At 44.2% G+C, this 21,071-nt stretch overlaps 2 protein-coding genes and 1 long non-coding RNA gene across 9 annotated transcripts in view; 1 reads left to right on the top strand and 2 right to left on the bottom strand.

The window, feature by feature from the left end:
- On the top strand, window positions 1–6,475 carry pgap4 (post-GPI attachment to proteins GalNAc transferase 4). Of its 2 annotated transcripts, none has more exons than XM_080879387.1 (2): window positions 1–132; window positions 3,642–6,475. In XM_080879387.1, exon 2 carries the CDS (start codon window positions 3,888–3,890, stop codon window positions 5,091–5,093), a length of 1,206 nt encoding a protein of 401 aa, XP_080735513.1. In that variant the 5' UTR covers window positions 1–132; window positions 3,642–3,887; the 3' UTR covers window positions 5,094–6,475. The 2 variants fall into 2 exon arrangements, with proteins under 2 accessions (XP_080735513.1, XP_080735512.1); XM_080879386.1 differs by having other exon boundaries at window positions 6–138.
- A 13-nt stretch (window positions 6,476–6,488) lies between these two features.
- LOC308394829 lies at window positions 6,489–11,661 on the bottom strand. The gene is made up of 2 exons (XR_013971295.1): window positions 10,395–11,661; window positions 6,489–9,807 (listed from the first exon to the last, which is right to left on the bottom strand). It is a non-coding gene; the product is annotated as an uncharacterized lncRNA (long non-coding RNA).
- An 8,328-nt stretch (window positions 11,662–19,989) lies between these two features.
- The window catches only part of LOC308395700 (ral GTPase-activating protein subunit beta-like), a 33,244-nt gene continuing 32,162 nt past the window's right edge, over window positions 19,990–21,071 (bottom strand). For 5 of the 6 annotated variants that reach the window (XM_080880654.1, XM_080880655.1, XM_080880653.1 and 2 more), the window contains exons 31-33: window positions 20,876–20,930; window positions 20,652–20,791; window positions 19,990–20,577 (exon numbers count right to left, since the gene is read on the bottom strand). In XM_080880654.1, the coding sequence (XP_080736780.1) occupies window positions 20,405–20,577; window positions 20,652–20,791; window positions 20,876–20,930 (368 nt within the window). In that variant the 3' untranslated portion in view covers window positions 19,990–20,404. The remainder of the gene's footprint in view (window positions 20,578–20,651; window positions 20,792–20,875; window positions 20,931–21,071) is intronic. The other variant, XM_080880656.1, reaches the window with a different exon arrangement.

Here is a 21,071-nt window from a genome sequence, read left to right as displayed (position 1 = left end):
ATCAGGAGCAGTATGCACCTCTGCGACTGTGTTCTCAGTAATACGGTATTTTACTGCGGGTCACTTGCCGTATCTTAGGGGAGGTTGCTGTGATGTTCGGTCATGTTAGCGAGGAACGGAAATCGACCGCAAGTAAGTGTAAGTGTTGTTTATTTATTTGTCTGCCGTGTTTTCTCTCAGAATGTCTGAATTGAGGCCCTCCTCATTCTCGGATGGTTCACGCGGCGTAACGTGATCTTTGATCCGTATTTCACAGCGCTGGGACGGCGCGAGCAACAGAATTTAATCTGGCACGTTAAGCGCAAACAATCCTGTGTTGGGTGTTTTTACTAACTTTGACTGATCCGTGGTGTTACCCAGAGCTTAGAGAGAGCGCTGTTTAAACACAGACCGTGTTTCTTGCCGTATGGTGTCATCTGTTATTCACTTTTAAAAAATAAAGCGACCACAGCGAAAAAAGCACAGTAACATTTCTTGAGTTTATTTCTACTTTACTGGCGTCCACGGCTTTGTTGGCACACGCGCGGAGTTTGTAAATACTAAAGCGCGATATAGTTTATTATCTAAAAATAACGACGTGAACGCGCATATTATGTGAGCCACACTTCCTTTACGGAAGATTTCAGTGCTTCCCTGATTGCTGGCTCCTTACTGTTAGCAAACGTTTACTCGGGCTACCGTCTTGTCACGGGGGTTATCGCAACACGTAGATGCGTGGAGTATTTCTAGAATCATAATTTCCTAAAGTCAGATGTAATCGCTCAGTGTGGGGGAAAGAATCACAACTCACAATAATTTCTGTTGAGAGCTCCAGCAGATGTTCTTAATGTACAGGCTGTTATCAGCTACCAGCTGCTCTTTGTGGATGTACACACTTGAATTCAGCCAGATGTCAGCAGACGTTTCATAAGTTGTCTTGGCTGATTTCCATCCTCAACACTGAGAGGACACTGCTTGTACTAACTTTTTACTAGGCAGCCACTGTGCACCAGTCACACACTGCTCTTTACTTTAAATCCATCACAGTACAGCAAGCTAACCTGTTTATCCAGCACTAACCTGCAGAGCAACCTTATTAGAGCAAACAAGAATATTATCGCTAAAAATCAAGATCGCCTGATTTTGTACACTAACACTATCACTGGGTGAAATCCGCCCCAAACCTACTTTACCCTTTATCACTATTGCCGGTGACAATCACCCGAACACAAGACTGTAGAAAAAGCGGGCTTTGGGGTAGGGAAACACCCAAAGACACTTCAAAGACAATGCTGAAGCTACACAGGGACCCATGACACTCAGAGAAACGCAACTTATTAAAAATCATGTAAATGCGAGTTAGTCTGCCTCAGTTTGTTGTGCAGCATGTTTCACAATTTAAAAAAAAAAAAAGCAATGTCACATGTCAGGACCCTATCTGACTTAAAAACATGAGGACTTGCATGTTAGTTTCAAATTTCCAGTTTATCCAGCTGAACTGAGCAGTCCTTATCTTTAAATCTAACCTCTCTTCTTCTCCTGCCTTTCTTATCTTTCCCCATCTCTGAGTGAAGTTAGCTATTCTCTTTCTCTGTGAAATACAACAGTTGGACCTTTAGCTAGCAACACACTGTGCTACAAGCAGTTTGAGCGTTTGCTAATGTTTGCTGAGCTTATAGTTGCATTTGAAATAACCTGCCACAACATGTTACACCTTTATTGTTGCTCCTCTTCTGTATGGCTAGCTAGATGCTGAAGTAGCACAACAGCAACTTGTGGGTACCGGCAGTCTTTCCGGAGTTGTGCTGAAAAAAACAAAACAACAGAAATTTGTTTAAAAATATAGGGAGTAAGAGTAAAAAGTTGTCAGAAAAATAAATACTTAAGTAATGTACAGATACCTGAAAATTCTATATAAGTAGTTTTACTTTGTTACTTCCCACCTGTGATTTTGGTACTCACATTTTTAACATGTTTAAATTAACTAATGGTTTTGTATCCACCACCACAGTGAAGGAGGAGTTCAGTATAATCAATACCTCTCTCACTTTACTTAGGTGTGTGTGAGCAATGTCAACATTCTGGCATTTAGGGTTATTTTTAAGGGTCATTCCATATAACATAAGCTAAATCTAAGAAGACTGTTATTTATTTATTTGTATAAGAACTTTATACCAGGTATGTGTGAAGTAACAGAAACAAGCATTGATTTCATGGATGTTTTCTTTGTTTTCTGACAGCTCAGAAATCTTCAAAAGCGCTTTTGGGGTAGATTTAATGGGTCATATCACCAAGTGGTCAGAACAGTCTAAAAGATGTCCTTTCCATCTATATTTTATACCAGGCTCAACGTCTAGGTGTGATTCCTTAAGGATAAAATCTTTTTCAAATTCATGTTTGCTAATGCTTGATTAAGAAAGTGCAAGGAGGGAGTAAAAATGGGCCAGCGTTACAAACTGACAAAACAAGAATTTGAAGGTTTAATAATAATGGATTGGATTTATATATGGCGCTTTTCAAGGCACCCAAAGCACTATTCATTCACTCTCGCATTCACACACTGGTGGAGGCAAGCTATGGTTGTAGCCACAGCTGCCCTGGGTCAGATTGACAGAGGCGAGGCTGCCATATCGCGCCATCGGCCCCTCTGGCCAACACCAGTAGGGTAAAGTGTCTTGCCCAAGGACACAACGACCAGGACAGAGAGCCCGGGGATCGAACCGGCAACCTTCCGGTTACAGATACGCTTCCCAACCCCCTGAGCCACAGTCGCCCAAACAATTTCACAAACAATCACTTCAGTCACTTCTTTACCATAAACCTGGGCTCATTTTTGATCCGAGGAAAACAAGCTATATTTCAACCAGCCCCATGTACTGTCTATAGTTATACATCATACAGTAATGATATGATGGTAAAATGTTGCATGCCTTGTGGGTGATCGTGGCTCAAGAGTTGGGAGTTTGCCTTGTAATCAGAAGGTTGCCGGTTCGAGCCCCGGCTCCGACAGTCTTGGTCGTTGTGTCCTTGGGCAAGACACTTCACCCGTTGCCTACTGGTGGCAGTCAGAGGGCCCGGTGGCGCCAGTGTCCGGCAGCCTCGCCTCTGTCAGTGCGCCCCAGGGTGGCTGTGGCTACATTGTAGCTTGCCATCACCAGTGTGTGAATGAGTGGATGGCTTTGGGGTCCTTAGGGACTAGTAAAGCGGTATACAAATACAGGCCATTTACCATTTGCCTTCACTGTATAAGCGAACATAAAAAAACAAATTGCTGATTCCAAGCAGTTCACATGGCATGCACTCACTGATTTATCATGGAATAATCTGATAACGTAATGCCTTTTAAAAAGAAGAAAACATTTATCCTTGAAAATTCATGTTCATTATTTGTATTATATCATTAAATATGCAAAGAATATATTTAACAAAAATCTGGTACAAACTAGAAAAAGAGAATGTTTGCCTTCAAAATAAAACGTTGTGCTTACCACTGCAATACATTTGAAAAGGTTTCAAATTTTTTACTTTGAATGTTATTGTGCTCCATTTCCAGTTTGTGTCAAACTTTCCACATGAACTACCACTAGCAAGTAGTTTTCTAATGTAGGATCTAAAGGATAGCTGAAAACTATAACTGAGAAATACCTTGTCTCTCTCTACAGACATCAGTGGAGAAACAGACCACAAGGACTGAGCTGAAACTCTTACCACTCTGTGGACAAGAAGAAGAACCAATAGCTGACTCATTTTCCACAAGGCTATCAGATCACAGCCATTTATTCAGCCACAGTCATTACGTTTCACTGCTGTGGTAAGTGCTAGTGGACTGCTATATCATATTGGGACACTGTAAATGTTGACCTAAATCCTCCAGAGCAGATTCTTTTTGACTTTTTTTTTGTCATCACATGACAAATTCCCCAATGCCTCGATGGAAAGTGTTCTTGAGCCAGTACCTGCGATGGTCCAGCACAGTCACTCAAGCCTTCGCCCTGTCCATCATCACATTTTGTGTCATATTTCCTCTGTGCTGCCATCGTCTGCTGTACTCTTACTACTTCATTAAGTCCATGTACCTCGATTCTATGAGTGAAGTGGTGCTGCGGGAAAGCCTAGATCGAGGTCAGGAGGCTCTGCACTTCTGGCAGAGCTCTTCAACTGCAGCAACGTCCAGATTCAACAACTTCACTCAACATCCTGAACTGCTGGTCACTGTGGTAACAGCCAGGCGGAAGGAGGCACGGGACTACCACTACCTGCTCCAGGTAATGCTGCAGCTGAGTAACATTGTGGGAAGCTGTGGGGAGCAGAAGTGCGCGGAGGTGCTGGTCTGTGATGTGGAGAGTGGCCCGCAGGAAAATCAAGATGCCAAGGTGCTGGAGAGCCACTTCAGGGTGGTCCGGCGTTCACCTCAGGAGCAGCAGAGCATACAGGAGCGAATTAATACCTTTGAAAAGGAGAAGAGGGATTATGTCTTTTGTCTCCGCAGAGGCTGGGATCTGGTGAAGCCTAAAAATATTGTCGTTCTAGAAGATGATGCTTTGCCAAGAAATGACTTTTTCATTGTTATAAAGGATTTGTTGTCACGTAGGTTTGCTCTTCACACTCTTTACATCAAGCTATATCATCCTGAAAGGCTACAACGCTACTGGAACCCTGAGCCATACCGCATTCTGGAGTGGGTGGGGCTGGGATTGGTTGGCGCAACGGCTCTCCTCCTCAGCTTTCCTTACTGGAACCCTTGTTCTTTCTCGTTCACCCTGTCCGCTACCCATCTCCTCTTTTTCACTCTATACTTTATGACCGCTGCAGAGTTGTTGGGGCGGCATTACCTTCTAGAAGTCCGGAGAATTTCCCCACAGCTGTATGCCGTCTCGCCAGCTACCGAGTGCTGCACCCCAGCCATGTTGTTCCCTGGCAATGCCTCATTAAGGGTGGCTGAGTATCTAGACAGTTCATTCTGCTACAAAGGGCATGCTAAAGACATTGTTCTGTATCAAATGGCCAGGACAGTCCCTGGGCAGAGGTCCCATAGTGTAGAACCCAACCTCATCAGTCACATTGGGGCTTATTCCTCAGTCAGAGCTAACCCATCCAGGCCCAAGCTCCTCTAACAGAAGAAGAAGAAGAACTTCTGACTGCAAGGTTCACTTTAATCTGGTTTCTCCTTCCTGGGTTTTGCTTTTTTACCATCTTCTAGACTCTTTAGAAATCTTAACAAATTACTCAGTGAATGTTGGTTTGGTGATTTGCATTGAAAACTATCAAGGGATTCGATCGATATATTAGTAGATGTCTACGTTCCAGCTTGTAGACGCACATGTGTTTTTAGTTCTCCATCTCTCTGATATACATTTATTTTAATCCACCCTGCACAAATTGTGTAAAAGGTGGTGATGGTTTTTCTTCAGAAGAGGTTGAAAACCACACAAATTAATGCAGGAAAATAGCATGTCCTAAATTATTTTATATAGAAATGTTAGATGGCAGAAAATGTTACTTTGACCCATACCTTGAAAGCCTCTGCCACTTCTTTATTGCCAAATCATCTAACCCACTCTCACTGAGCTGTGTGGGACCCTTCTGAAAAAAAAAATGTAAACGGTTCTCTTCTTTGTTTACCTTTTTAAAAAAGAAGCCAGATGCTGCCAGAATGCCTGTTTTTCCTTTGTCTGTCCTTTGACTGTTAAAGGATTTATTCGTTTTTTATATACAATAATCACAGTAAAATAAAATGTAACTCCTTAGAGTAAGGAGAGACCAATTCACCAGACTATGCCTAAAGTTTCTAAAGTTAAGTTACAGTGGAACTGGTGTGTGAGAGCGATAGCTGATTTAGTCGCCTGTCGTGTTTACATATTTACATTAACCTTTTGCAAATATGAAAGTGGGTAGAGCCATTGGCTGTTGTACTCTTAGATTGAAATAGGTTTTAATATTGTATAAAAGCTAAACATATCCGTATTTTGCCACCTGGGATTTTCCTCCAAAATGGTACGAGCATTCAGAAGTCAGCTCTAATTGCTGTTTGCTGCAGATTTTCTTTTCAGTTGTCTCACACTCGCTTTCTTTCTCTAGTTATGCCTGTGTGTGTATTTGCATGTGGTGATGAAACATGAGCCCTGGCTCATGAAAGACTAATGTCTGAGGACGACATTCCTGGTTTGCGTGTGGATTTCTTTGTTTTAATTTAACAGGTTTAGTGATGTAACAGAATGTACACTAGTGGCGGTTCACTCACAATGAACAGTCTAAAATTTTGGTTTCAGCTCAGGCCTGCTCTTTGATTTGATTTGATATACCTTTATTAGTCCCACAAGGGGAAATTTCATAAGGCCTCCGACCTATTGCATGCAATGGTGGCGCCATCTTACCCTCCGACCATACATACATTACAAAAAACATCACATGGGGAAGACGGGTCAGAGAGGTATAACAATGGAAAATGCACCACATGAGGAAAGATAAGGAGAAAAAAATAACACCCCCCCCCCCCCCCCCCCCCCCCCCCCCCAGACTGACCTCCAACAGGGAGATCAGTTTGAGAACAGAAAAAAAACCCACCTCTGCACATGAAAAAACTCTTAATACACCAAAGAAACACATGACAAGCAACAGGGGAGGGTAAAGGGTGAGAGACAGCCGAATTAGACGTTTGCTGGTCTCCTTGATCCCCGTCAGCATCGGATTTCTTAGTTACTGCTATTAACCTTTTGCATGTGGCTCCTATAAAGCTTACACTGATAAGAGCACATTTATCACTGAAGTGCACAGTACTTGTTGACACACTGCCCATGAGTTCATTCAGTAGACAGAAACGCTTTCTGTTTTGTAATCCAATGCTGAGCTGGTTGAGCAAACACTCCTTCCTGCTGATTCTGAAACAAAAACCGCCTGCTCTTCCTAAAAACACCGAAATTCTGTTTTACTGACTGGCTGCAAGCTCGTTAGAGAGTATCAAAGTGAATCTTGGCCAGAAACGGGAAAATGAGAAATTTGCCAAATGTACACATCACATCACATACATCACAAATTTGCCTTATTTTAATCTTCGTTTTTTGTTAGATTTTTTTTTCTAAATTTGAGTGAATGTTAGCAATTCATTAAGGACTGAAATATTAGAAAGCACAAAATGTCTTAATTATATTATTTTGTGTTGACAGGAGATAATTTATTTGGTAAAGGGCTAAGTGACAAACCGGATTTATCTACAAGCGTTATATTTTATTTGTGGCTGGTTTGAGTAAATGCCATTATCTATGATTACTGGTCTGATTTTTTTCTTTACCTATAAAGAACACTTATTAATTAATTAATACACACCACACACATTTAGAACATAAATTAAAATATGACAGAATATCAGTTTTAAATAAAAGAAAATCATTAAAATCAAATCATTGATTTGGAAAAATTATTAATATTTTGTTTAAAAGAAGATAGATGTTCACTTTAGCTGTGGCTGTACAAGAGAAGTTATCAGAGCTGACTGCTTCGGTTTTTATTTGGGTTATTTGGCTTTCTCATATATACACTGGATGTATTTCATTTCTAAATCATCAATATTGATGTGACTGTTCACTGTCATAAATATTTAATTTGAGTTAAAATTGTGTGAGATTTAAAGGATTTTCTCTTTAATGCTTCTCTTCTGTATGGATGTTGGTCAGAATTATTGAATGACCTGAACTGAGTGATACATTTAACTACTTCTGCTGTTTGTTTTTTGTTTTCAAGCACTGATATTTTTACTCTAGTAAGCTGAAAAATTTTATTTCAATTTTCACTTCTGATTTGGATTTTCACATGTCTTGTTTTCACTGTGATTCTTTTACTGATTTTACAATTAATACAATAAATCTTTTGAGTTTTGAGTTACTTGTCTCTCTGGGTGTTTGTATTCAAGCACCATCTTTGTTACTGTTCAGGATAAACCCAATAAGGTGCTGGATGGGGTTTTAAAGATGGGGAGTTCTGGACTTCATTGCACACGGTGAGACAAACATTGAAGCTGAACCATCCAAGCTGTTGCCATGAGCCAGGTGCTTAGCTGAGCTTTGGTGTCCCCGAGATTAGCAGTGTCCTTCAGAGAGCTCTCATAATTCTTCCCAAAACATCGGATCCCTTGTTCTTGGGTTAGAATCTCTGACCTTTGGATGCTGAAGGTGTTTTTTGTCAGATTCATCAATTGGATTGATGAAGTCATCATGATTACATCGTCCATGAACTCTCGGCAGGCAGGATGTCTTGTGCTGTCATCTGATGTCACCTCTGCACTGCGTCCCTCCACCTCTAGCAGTGGTGATGAACAAAAACAGTGTCCATGCCATTTAGTGGGGTTCTTTCCTTATCACTCGCCTTCAGCCACCTTTTCTTGAGCGTTCATAGTTTTTCCTGTACTTCCCTTTATCCTGTGATCTGTTGCTGGTGTCTGATTAAAGCGTTTAAACTCCAGGTCATCCAAACTTTCAATTTCATCCCCTCTCTCTGTGCTCTGAACAAAATGAGCTGAGAGGTCTGGAGCACTGTGGTGTGCCTCCTGGCTCTGGTCCTCTGCTGAGCATAGCTAATATACTGCTCAGGCATAACAATCATTGCTTTGTCTTACTGCCTTACTTTATTCACACCCTCTCTTAACACGCACAAGTAACAAGCACAAAGAAATTGAAGACAAATAGGAAAAAAGAAGAAAATATAATAATGGATAGAGTACAAATAGAAATACAAATATACAAATCAACAATCTCCTTGTGTTTTGTGTGTGAGTGAGTGAGTGAGAGAGATGATGTGTATGTATGAGATCTGGGCCATCCGCATCCCCCAAGAGTACCAAAGACCTGAAGCCACACATCTTGACAAATTGTCTCCACCTCAGCAGGAGAAGGAGGGAGACCCAAGATGAAATGCCCAAAGGTCGATAATCACAGAGAATCAGAGGCAATGAAGAAGAGCTAGATCTCAGACTCTGCAGGCATCAGTTATCATGACAGCACAGTTGGAAAAATACTGAACAAGCCCCATGCAACAAGTACGTCATGCAAGGAAGGGTTGCAAAGAGAAAGCCTCTTTTTTTCTAATGCAGCAAGAGTACTGTGTTACGACCCCCTCTGCTAGGTGTCAGGGGAGGAGTAACGTACACAAGCCCCCCCACACAAAACTGAGTAAAGTAAAAGGTTTTAATGTCAAACTTTAAACAGAAAACCGACAGGGCTGTTCAACAGACCACTGGGCATATAGTTATTACATAAAGAACAAACGAAACAGTCAGGCGTAAAAGCTAAGGGTCAACTAAAGCAGGCTGGCGGCACACAAAATAAAAGCTAAGGGTAACTAAGGCAAGCCAGGATCACAAAACTCTAATGAAACTAAGTTGAGCTGTATATCAGGTTTAAACAAAGAGCAACACAGCAAACAGGTTTAACATGCAAAGCAGACGAGGAGGCCACTGCATGTTCACTTCAGACCAGCAGTTTCCCCCCTAGTGTGAAGGATCTTCAGCCTTTTATACTCCCAGGTGCAGACAATCAGCCAGTCAATTGGTCATGGAGTGGTCATGGGATCTCCAGGCAGCCAATCGTCCGCGAGGTCTGGCACACTTAGATTTGCATAAGCACAAAAGGGTAGTCTCACTCTCTCCAGGGCCGTAACACCCCTCCCCTTAAAATACAAGACTATGTTTTGTATACACAGATTTCAATATTCGTGACAGACAACAAAACAAGTCATACTCACAGCCGGGAGAGGCCATCAGCTAGTACAGGTTCTGATCCTTTTATATGCCGAATCTCCAAATTGTACTCTTGTGGCAGCAAGGCCCATCGCATGAGCCTTTGATTGTGGTTAAACATTCGGGCAAGAAATACAAGTGGATTATGATCAGTGTACGCTACAATGTGCCAGACCCCAAGTACACATGGAAGTGCTGAAGAGCTAGCAACAGGGCCAATGTCTCCTTTTCAGTGGTGGAGTAACTTAACAGATGCTGATTAAATTTGCAGTGGAAATAACAAATGGGGTGGTCCAATCCCTGCAAGTCTTTTTGCAACAGTACTGCTCCAGCCCCAACAGCACTGGCGTCAATTTCTAACTTGCATGGTTGCATCAAGTCGGGTGCAGTTAACACAGAAGTGTGGCATAGCAGGGATTTTGTACTTTTAAGGTAACCAAGTAAAAATAAGTAAGTGAGTAAAATAAGTAAGACAAGTACTTTATCACTTACTCTGAGGTGTCTTTTTAGAGAAGCCTTATCATAAGTGTTTCGTTTTTCTTTGTGAAACGGCAATGAGCTGCTTAGCCAGAGCATTGGCCTGACCCCAGTCCACACTTCCTGCACCAGGTGGGTACTATTGACACATTAGCACATTTTGCTCTATGGAATAGGCTTGTTGCTCATGGTTGGCTTGCTCAGCACTTACCACATGCTTAAAACATGGCTTTAATGATTCGCCAGCTATCTGAGCTGTCGACAGGTTTTCTCTGGTCAAAGGCAGTGGAATATCTTTTACAGATGGACCAGGCTCCTCAGGATTCACCAAGTCTGGGGAAGACAAAACATTGTTGTCGTCAGGTAACGCGGCACCCTCCTAAGAAAATGAGGTCATCAACACAGAATCAGCGCGGGTAACGTCACCATCTTTACAGGCTTGGGCACGAGTAACCACACAGGCTGGGTACAGCTTTAGGGTCACAGAAACATCTGGGGCATCACAACTGAGGGGCTTATCCAGCACCTCCAGACTAGGACGCACTAATCCGCCCGCATTATAATTTCCTAGCAACATGGCCACCCCCTCTATGGGTAAGGTTGGGCATACTGCGACGGGGAAAAATCCCGTAACGAGTTCTGACTTGATATAGACCTGGTGAACGGGTCTGGGAGCATAACCCATCTCTATTCCACGCAGCACAACATTAAATCCGCACGCACTGTCTGCTGAGAAAGGTAAAGCACTAGAAAGGATTAAGGTCTGAGACCCTCCGGTGTCAGTATGCGCACCGATTTTAGATCAGTGAATTTATCAGTTAGCGATACAAAACCATCAAAGATAAATGGATCAACAAGGGTCTGGCACCTTACCACCACAATCAAGCACCTCAGGATGGAACGCTGCTTTCACAAAGGCAACACCTTTGGGTTGCTGAGAATTCACTGTTTTGCGTTTCAGGGCCAAACAGTCCGCAATGACATGTCCCAGTTTATGACAGTGGAAACACTCTCGACTCTCTTTAGAGCCCAAGGGTTTAACAGTGCGAGCCTGCTGCACAGCACTAAACTGTGACTTCTCTTTAACCAGAAAAGAGGACTTATGGGTGAGCATATACTCGTCTGCGAGAACTCCTGCAGTCGCTAAAGTGGTTACTTTCTGTTCATTCAGGTATAACACTATACTCTCTGGAAGACACTTTTTAAAGTCTTCCAGCAACATCAGTTCACACAATGAATCATAATCACTGGCTTTTGACACTGGCAGGGATAGCTCAGTAGGTAGAGTGGTGGCCCCATGATCGGAAGGTCGGGGGTTCGACTCCACTGAACGGCTACCCTGAGGTACCCCTGAGCAAGGTACCGTCCCTACACACTGCTCCCCGGGCGCTGCACAGGTGGCTGCCCACTGCTTCACTGGGTGAATGGGTTAAATGCAGAGGAACTATTTCCCTATGGGGACTAGCACATTACATTACATTACATTACATTACAGAGCACCACTTGTCAAAGAGGATACCTTTTTCCTTGGCAAACTCCACATACGTTTTTGGAGGGACGTTTCCTCTGTAGCCGAAATTTCTGCCTGTATGCTTCTGGAACCAATTCATATGCTTGCAACACAGCTGATTTAACACAAGAATACTCCAAACTGTCTTTTAAGGGAAGCGCAGCTACCACCTCTTGGGCTTTTCCAGTTAGTTTACACTGTAATAAAAGGGGCCAGATCTCACTAGGCCACTGCAAAGCACCAGCAATGTGCTCAAATGCTGCAAAATAAGAATCCACCTCAGCCTCTTTAAAAGCAGGCACTAAAGTAATGCACTTACTAATATCAAAAGGAGAAGCGGACGAGGAGGTGGAACCGGAATTGTCAGCAGAGACAGATGAGGCTTGAGACTGAGCCTCCAGCTCAAGCTTTCACAGCCTAACGGCTTTATCTGCCTCTATCTCCAGCAGAGATGAGTAATCTGATTACTTTTTTCAGGTAATGAGTAAAGTTTGTTTTTTTTTTTTTTTTTTGCCTGTCCCGTTTGGCTCTTTTGCATCAGAATTGTTGTCTAAAGGCAAAGAAAGATGCCCAACGGATTTACTTTACCAAACTGACCATCCCAGCCTTGCCGTAATGGTCCATTTGATTCACCTTTTATTGTTTATTTTATTTTCACTTACTGAATACGGGACAGACTTGACTGGGGGAAAGAAGGGGAGAAAGAAAGAGGGAAAGAGAAACAGCTGAGAAGAGGGACGGGGGAGAAGGGCAAAAGACAAAAACCAACAGAACGGGCAGAAAAAAAAAATGCATATATCAATCACCTGGATCACCTGCTGAGAAAGAAAAAAGAAAGCAAGCAGAAGAGAACAAGAGTAATAGAATAAACAACATCACAATGATATATGGGAATATGACAGTAAATACTAAATGTTAAACATTATTGTGCAGCACATAAGATCAACAGAACACAGTGTGCTTTGAGGTAGGGGCCAAAAAGGGTGTAGTTTGTGGGTGTGATCACCCGTGTGTACACCTGTGAGCATGGACGCGCTTGTTTTTTGTTTTTTTAAAAGGTTCCTTCATGTAATAATCTGCTAGAGGGTGTGGGGGGGCCACAGCCCCGTCCTCCAGGGCGTGAAGCAGGTATGGAGGAGATCAAAACTCCAGACATCCAGAGGCCCCCAGAACACAAGAGACCAAGGAAGACCAACAGAGGGGCAGCTGCGCCACTGTCCCGGAAAGAGCTGAGGAGAGTCCCAGATGAGGGCTCACTCAGCAGCCGCGGAGCAGAAGCCAGGGGGAGTTGCAGTGACGCGCCCGTGAGCTCCGCCGGCAGCCAGCTGCGCCTGAGTGACCGAGCCCCAGGCCGAGAGGCCGAGGGCACCCCACCTCCGAAGTGGCCCGAGCGAGCCCCAGGCTCCAGGCCCCGATAAGCGGCCGCCAAGGAGTGAGCCGGTGTGTACCTGGACGCCCATCCCCAGACACAAAGAACCACCAACGCACCGATGTCTGAGGGCGTCTGTCACTGGCAGGGGAAGTGGTGGTAGGGGGAGATAGGCCTCCAAACCTTGGAGGGCCTGAGATGTCCCCAGAGAGGTGGCGCCTGACACCCAACCTGACATATAGACACAGACATACAGGCACACACAGATACAAACATCCATTCCCACCCTCATGCTCTCATATGCACTTACTCCACACTCAACCAACGTGGAGACAGACATAAAGAGACGTTGTACACACGATCACACTCCCCAAGCGTACTCTACAAACCGGGTCTAGGTACCCTTGCCCCTGGAGGGGGGAACTGCACCCAGACCCAGGTGGTGTTTCCCTTTTCCCTGCGGTGGGGGGAGGCAGACCGCCCCGACTCCGCAGCAGCAGGAAGGCTCCACACTCCAGACCGCAGTCGGACGGCCAACTCCTCCTCCTAGTCCCCCTGCTCCAGCAGGTCGCAGAGAACGGGGGTGAGAGAAGACTCCAAACCTCCCTCCACCCGCTCATTGTAATGTTGATGCATGTGTGTTCTAAGGTGCATTTAAAACCCAGGAGGGCATGGAGCTACCTGCCAGAGAGCAGCAGGTAAGCGCATGGTCCCTCCTGCTAGCCCTCAATGTCTACGTGTATTTAAAATTGAGAGGTGGGCAACGATGCCAGGGGTGGGGTGTACACCCTGATGGTACTTTGGACTCCGTGTATCGTGCCCACCCCCAAGATCCTATATGTATGTGTAATGAGAGTGTGAGTAATGTGAATGTCTAAGTTGTGGGATAAAATTGAGGCAGAGGCAGCCAGAAGGGGACAGAGGCGGGGGGGGGGGTAGCCTCCTCTGCACCCTGGTGACATACCCCTACTCCAAGGCCCTGCATGTGTGGGTGGTTGTGGTGGAGCGGGAAGAGGGAGGCAGCTGGAGATGGGGAGGGAAGGAAGGGAGGGGCAAGTGACCCCTCCCTGGGGCCAGCTCCCCCGCTGACCCCAGTAGGCACCCCCGTACTCCACGACCCGCCAGGGAAAGGGGGCCCAGGCCCATCCAGACCGGGCCCAGTGCAGCAGCGCCGCCCGGCCCCACAGAGCCCGGGACAGTCCACCCAACCCCACCACAGAGAAAACTGCACCCACCCCACCATCCACTCATCTTCCAGACTACATAAGACAATAAACACCCAGGCTGAGATCTTCCTCCACCTCTCCTGTATCTCCCCCTCCTGCAGAGGGAGCTCCTGAGGAGAGGAAAGCTCCTGCAAGATGTGACAATCTCCCCCACCAGTTGAAGAGCCCCCCAGGTGGCTCGACGCACCGGCGGCACCCTGCTCCAGGGCTGGGCCCCCATGCACCCACCCGCCCACAACCCCGGCAACACACCAACCAGGACCCAAGCCCCCGAGGCCCGGTCCAGAGACGGAGCGCCCCCAGAACCTCACGCCCATCCCGGACCCACCCAGGGCCAGCCAGGCTACCAGGTCAGTAACCCACGTCCGTCAGCACAGACCCTCCCCTAGCCCCGCTGCACGCAGCCACGAGGAAACAGTCACCGGAGAGCCAACAGAGCCCCTAACCGGACATGACCGCTACCCCGGGTTGAGCCCCCCAAGGAAGATGCCTCCGGGGAACCCCCCGACGCCCTAAGCCTGTCCCTACCCCCACACCAATCACAACAGTGAAGGCGGGACCAAACTATGACCCCCCACCCCCACTAGGTGATGGAGCTGATCAAAGGAGCCCAGAGCAATTGATCTGATGTGGTGGCAGAGGCTGTATCAAGACTAATGTAATCTAATAGATAATTTCTATATTGGTTAGAATTAAGATTATTTTTATTTTTCCAGTTCATGAGGACTGTTTTCTTGGCTATGCATAGGGCAGTGAAAACCATATGGGCGATATTCTTTTCTGAAGTGACATTATCTAAGCTGCCCAACAAACACACTAAGGGGGAAGTTGGAATGTTACATTTCAGACACTTCGATAAGTTGTAATGAGTAAAGTAAGGGATTACTATTGCAAAAACGGTAATTAGATTACCGTTACTTTCCCGTAGGAACGCTGCGTTACTGCGTTACTAAAACCGTGATTTTTTGCGAGAATGTCTCATGACAGTGACGTAAGCGAGTGCGCCGTTAGTGACAACAGCTGTGTGCAGATCAACAGTGCATCATATATCGAGTGCGGGAGAGAGTATGAGCGTGCAGCGTTTAAAGCGTGGAAGTACTGACCTTACTTTGAGTTTGATTCCATAAAAAGTGACAAAAACATTAGTGTCCGCTGTGCGTGGAAAGAAAACTTCTTTTTACAGCGAAAAACCCCCTAAACTTCCAAGCAAGCAGCGGGAGTGCGCTACCACGTAATGGGAAACTCACAGAGAAACTCGTGGATTCTTCCACTGACCGCTGCACACCTGCACCAGAGCACACCTCCGCCTACCCCACTCCTGCTTTACAGGTGAAAATAGAGCAACAGGACCGCTGAGTCTTTGACTTTATTTATTTTCTGCTGTGTTTTACTTGCATCTATTTGAAAGAGTGAGTGTAAACACACACAAAAAAATATTTTATGTGCTGGAATGTGCAGAAAATAAGTTTAAATGTTAAACAAATTTCTTCGAGTCAGAGAATGTTGCATATAATTAAATTTTTGCTTGATGCATAAAATTAAAACCTATAAAACAAGTTTTAAAAAGAGACTTTTCCATTTGATTACATTTTGTATGATGGATTATGCAGAAAAAGTAGAACTGGGCTGAAAGATCTATCGCTTTATCACCTATTCAGGTTGTAAATCGTGTTTCTAAAAAGTAACTAAGTAACTAAGTAATTAATTACTTTTGAAAGTAAGTAATCAGTAAAGTAACGGGATTACTTTTTTGGGGGAGTAATCGGTAATAATAATAATCAAAGTGTTTTTATTGAGTTTTCAGAAAGCATACCATTCATACAGAAAAGCTCGAACTCAAGTCCTACCACACAGTGTAAGACAAAACTATACCCAGACAGAGGAAGGAAAAAAAAAAAAAAAGGGGGGGGGGGGGGGGAGTTGCCAGTTATGGAGTGGATGGAAACTCATCTTCAAAATAGGAAATGAAAGGCTGCCAGACCCTAAAGAATTTCTTGGTGTTGCCCTGTATAGTAAATCTGAGATGTTCTAATTTGAGGTGTGCCATCACCTCCTCCACCCAGCGTTTATGGGATGGCGGTGTTGCCTTTATCCAGTTAAATAGAATCAATCTCCTAGCCAGCAATGAGGCGAATGCTATTGCCTTCCTCTGAGAGGCTGTTAGTTGAGTTTCCCTCGGTGCCACACCAAAGATGGCTGTCAGAGGCATTGGTTCCATATCTTTATTATAAATGAATGAGAATGTTCTAAAGATGTTAGCCCAAAAGTCTTTCAGCCTGGAACAAGACCAGAACATGTGGCATAAGTTGGCTGGCACCTGTTTACATCTGGGGCAGGTCGGATCGGCCCCCTGGTACATTCTTGCCAGTTTCTCCCGTGACAAGTGGAGTCTGTGTAACACCTTGAACTGTATCAATCCGTGTCTCACACATATAGAAGCAGAGTGTACTAGATCTACAGCCCCCCCCCCCAGTCAACCTCTGAAATGTCCAGCTCCAATTCTTCCTCCCATTTCCATCTTACATTGTCCAGGGAGGGGGAAGCCACATTCTGAATATGTGTATATAGCGTGGAGATTGTCCCCTTAGCAGGCGGATCTGTGTCCATCAACTCGTCTATCCATCCGCTTTGTGGAAGCTCGAGGGAGGGGCTGAATGACTTTTTCACAAAGTCCCGAACCTGGAAATATCTAAAGTAATTAGTCTTGGAGGAGATTCCATAGTCCTTTTCCAGTTGAGCAGCAGACATAAAAGTACCATTTTTAAAAAGATGTTTGACACATTCCACCCCAGCTCTATGCCATTCCCTAAAGGCTGTTCCCCCGAGGGCTGGGGGAAACAATTGATTTCCATAGATGGGAGCAGACAGGAGGGCGGTTCTGTTTTTAAAATGTGATCTGAATTGAGTCCAAATTTTCAGAGAATTAGATACCACCGGGTTGTTTGTGTAAAGATGTTTGCTCAAGGGTAGAGGAGCGCAGACCAGGGAGCGCAGGGACACTGGACTAGAGACATACCTTTCCATATGAACCCATATTGGGGTTTCATCCTCATCTAACTCTTTGACCCAAAATAACAACTTATGTATATTAGCAGCAAAATAATAGTGCATATAGTTCGGCAGAGCCAGGCCTCCCTCTTCTTTCTGTCTCTCAAGAAACTCCCTTCTTATCCTGGGGACAGTTTTTTTTCCAAATAAAGGCAGACGTACATTTGTTCAATTCCTTAAAAAATGATTTAGGAATGAAAATCGGTATCGTCTGAAATAAATAGAGGAGCCGCGGCAGTATATTCATTTTAACAGAATTTACCTTCCCTGCTAATGATAAGGGGAGCGATGCCCACCTTTCCATATCTAATTTCGCTTTGTCCAGTGCAACTTTAAAGTTATAGTCCAGTAAATCTTTATACTTACTAGTTACATTAACACCTAAATATGTGAATCTATCCTTATGTATTGCAAAGGGATAGGCCCGGAAAGAAAGTTTCCTCGCCTGTTTATTAATGGGGAAAAGAACACTTTTGTCTAAATTAATTTTATAGCCCGACGCCCTCCCAAAATCTTTGATAATACCGAGGGCCACCGGGATACTAGTGGCAGGGTTTGACAGGAAAAGGAGGAGATCGTCAGCATATAAGGACAGCCTATGGTTTTGTGTCCCCCTTTGTATCCCTACCAATTCAGCAGCCTGTCTCAGCATCATTGCAAGGGGTTCAATTGCCACATCAAAGAGCAGGGGTGACAAAGGGCACCCCTGCCTTGTTCCCCGGAATAGAGAGAAGGGTTCAGATATGATATTATTCGTTCTCACCATAGCCTGGGGGCTCGAATAAATTATTTTAATCCACGAGCAAAATGTTGGACCAAAGCCGAATCTCTCGAGGGCCATAAATAGATAGTAATACTCTATTCTATCAAAGGCTTTGTGGGCATCTAAGGATATCACAATCTCTGGCATAATGTTATCTCCAGCAGTATATACTACATTGAACAGACGGCGGAGATTGCTGGAGAGTTGTCTACCTGCAACAAACCCTGTCTGATCAGGATGTATTATCTTACTTATAACAAGCTCAATTCTAGCTGCCAGTACTTTGGTCAGTATTTTATAATCACATCCAAGTAAACTTACTGGGCGATATGACTCACATTTAAGTGGGTCCTTATTCTTCTTAAGGAGTACAGAGATCAAGGCCTGTGACATTGTTTGGGGCAGAGCTTTTTTATCAAGAACTTCCTTAAATACTCTGCAAAGTAAGGGAATCAGTGCGGGAGCAAATGTTCTATAAAACTCACTTGGGTACCCATCAGGGCCCGGCGCTTTTCTTGTCTTCATACCCCGAATTGCTTTGTCTATCTCCATGACAGATATGGGTCCCTCTAACCTATCTCTATCTGCTGCCTCTAGTGGTGTTGGAGTAATCGGTAATTAGTTACTGATTACTTTTTTCAAGTAACTTGACCAACACTGATCTCCAGCCTTCTTATTTCGAGCTGAACCCGCCTGTTCTGGGCCTTCTCCTCAGCCTCCAATTGTAGACGTGCCAGCCGCACCTTCCTTCCTTCCTCTCAGAAAGGATTTTATCTTCAGGTTGAAGATTGTTTTGTTCTAGTTATAATTAGTTGATACTGTTATAATAACCACCGTTATCTGTTTACGTTGACTCTGAATTCTGACTCCTTCTTCGAATCCTGTTATTTATTTATTTATTTATTTGCAAAGTATACATTACCCTCTCATCCCTTAGACCTAGAATGATTGAGTCTGGAAACTTTGTGGCACCATCATCTGTGAAGAGAACCACCAGTGGCAGATCTCCCAGTTCTGATGTTATCAGTGAAATGCTAAAGCCGCTTGGCTGTAAGCACAGGCTCCACTAGTTAATCTCAGGCAACCCTCATGGAGCATGTTTGGTCAGAAACATGCATGTCTAGTGGTACTCCTATTCTTCCTTGCATAAAGCAGCAAATAATGGTCCTACTGCTGGGTTGAAAACCTGGACAGTCTGAGGGGCAAGTTCACAGTGCTGGGTGAACTGAAACATAATATCCCAGAGGTGTTTTGTTGGCTGTAGGTCAGGTATTAATTCCTTCATTATCCAGAAGCTACCTGCATACTCTTGCCGCAGGTATTGATGTGTAACAGGAGGACCCTCTGCAGCACTGATGTGTCTGACAATGGGTCCAAGGATTTAATCCAGACACCTAATGGCAGTCAGGGTGCCATTGTTCAGCATTTATAGGTCTGTGCATGCCTCCATAAATATGTCCCCCTAAATTGCATAACATTGTCCATGACTTCTCCAGACCCTTTGATCTTCTGTGACATGGCGAACAATGAAAAGCACAGGGCGCCAGTGGACTTGGGCTCTCAGACCACCCTCATGAAGTTTGTTTCTGATTGTTCAGTGACTTTCACAAGCAAGAAATCAGATTACTTTGACACTCTGGTGTATCACAAAAACACATGCCTCAGGCCAGAAAGCTGGAATGTAAATTGAGTCTTACTAACCTTCACATGACCCGGAAAACTAGTTTGCTTCTCATAAACAAACAAAGCATGTCTTGCTTGGAGGAGGGCCTGGTGTAGACCCAGGACACACCGGCTTACTGCTTACCGACTGGTCATGGATCAGCAATTGACCAAAAATGATTGCATCAGTCAATGAGTTTAATCAGTTATATTAACCCCCCCCCCAAAAAAAAAAACAAAAAACAAAAACAAACATAGATGTGTCATTGCATATGCTCTGTAGTTTGCATTGTAAAGGTATTTTGCTATAAAATGGTCAATGTAATTCAACAGAGGACCAATTAGTTGGCTGATGGGATGAACATAAGACTCTTAAAGTACACAGGTTTTTGCTTTCCTTTTTAAAACAAAAAAAACATACAATATCTGTATATATTATCTTTAATTTCAATGTTTAGTCTAGTCTTTAGCTGGAGGCTGAAACAGAACCTTTTTTGTCTGATTGGCTAACTTAACAACCCTTTCATACTCTCTCTCTCTCTCGCTCTCTCTCTCTCTCTCTCTCTCTCTCTCTCTCTCTCTCTCACTCACACACACACACACACACACACACACACACACACACAATTGCAGGGCTAGCAGATTAGGGTTCATAGAAAAGGGAAGAGTAAAAGGCAGGTTCAGAGTGGCGGCTGCGGTAGCGAAGAGTGATGTCATTGATCATGTGCTTTCTTCTAATGTGAGGTGGTGGAGTAGAGTCACTTTCTAACAATCTTCGGTGGCACCAGTTTATCACCATCTCCCTAACCAAAAAACCTGGAGACAGCGAGACGGTCAGACAGGAAAAAAGGCAGTCACAGATGCAGACATGAAGACAAGGAGACACATACCCAGTGACCTCTGGCTGACCACACTCCCGCTGACCAATGGGACTACCAAACCAAACTTGCTGGTGGTGTTTTCACTGACATGGATTCGGTAGAGTCCAGTTTTCAGAGGATGTATAAAAATCAGCTGGATTGTGGATATACTAACAGATTGATGGACAAAAGTGTGTTTGCACATTTTAAGATTTTTCATAGTCTTAAAGCGTGAGAATGAATGAGAGTTTTACCTCATCTCTGTTTGTGACCTGGTATGTGACAGGAGACCAGACACAGGGAAATTCTCTGAAACACAAAAACACATTTATCCTCCATTCACGGCATAGACAGATTAGATCCAGATCACCTACATTAATAGTTAATCTGCCACAGGCCAGGCCATTAAGATTCCAGAGCCTGTGTTTAAACATGTATTGAACTGTGTGA

Source organism: Rhamphochromis sp. 'chilingali' (genome assembly GCF_963969265.1).
Source record: "Rhamphochromis sp. 'chilingali' genome assembly, chromosome: 4".
Lineage (NCBI taxonomy): Eukaryota > Metazoa > Chordata > Actinopteri > Cichliformes > Cichlidae > Rhamphochromis > Rhamphochromis sp. 'chilingali'.
This window is presented reverse-complemented; position numbering and strand designations above follow the sequence as displayed.

What these genes read in the sequence shown, in the direction of transcription:
- pgap4 (XM_080879387.1), top strand. Translation starts at nt 3,888, where the DNA reads ATGACAAATTCCCCAATGCCTCGATGGAAAGTGTTCTTGAGCCAGTAC.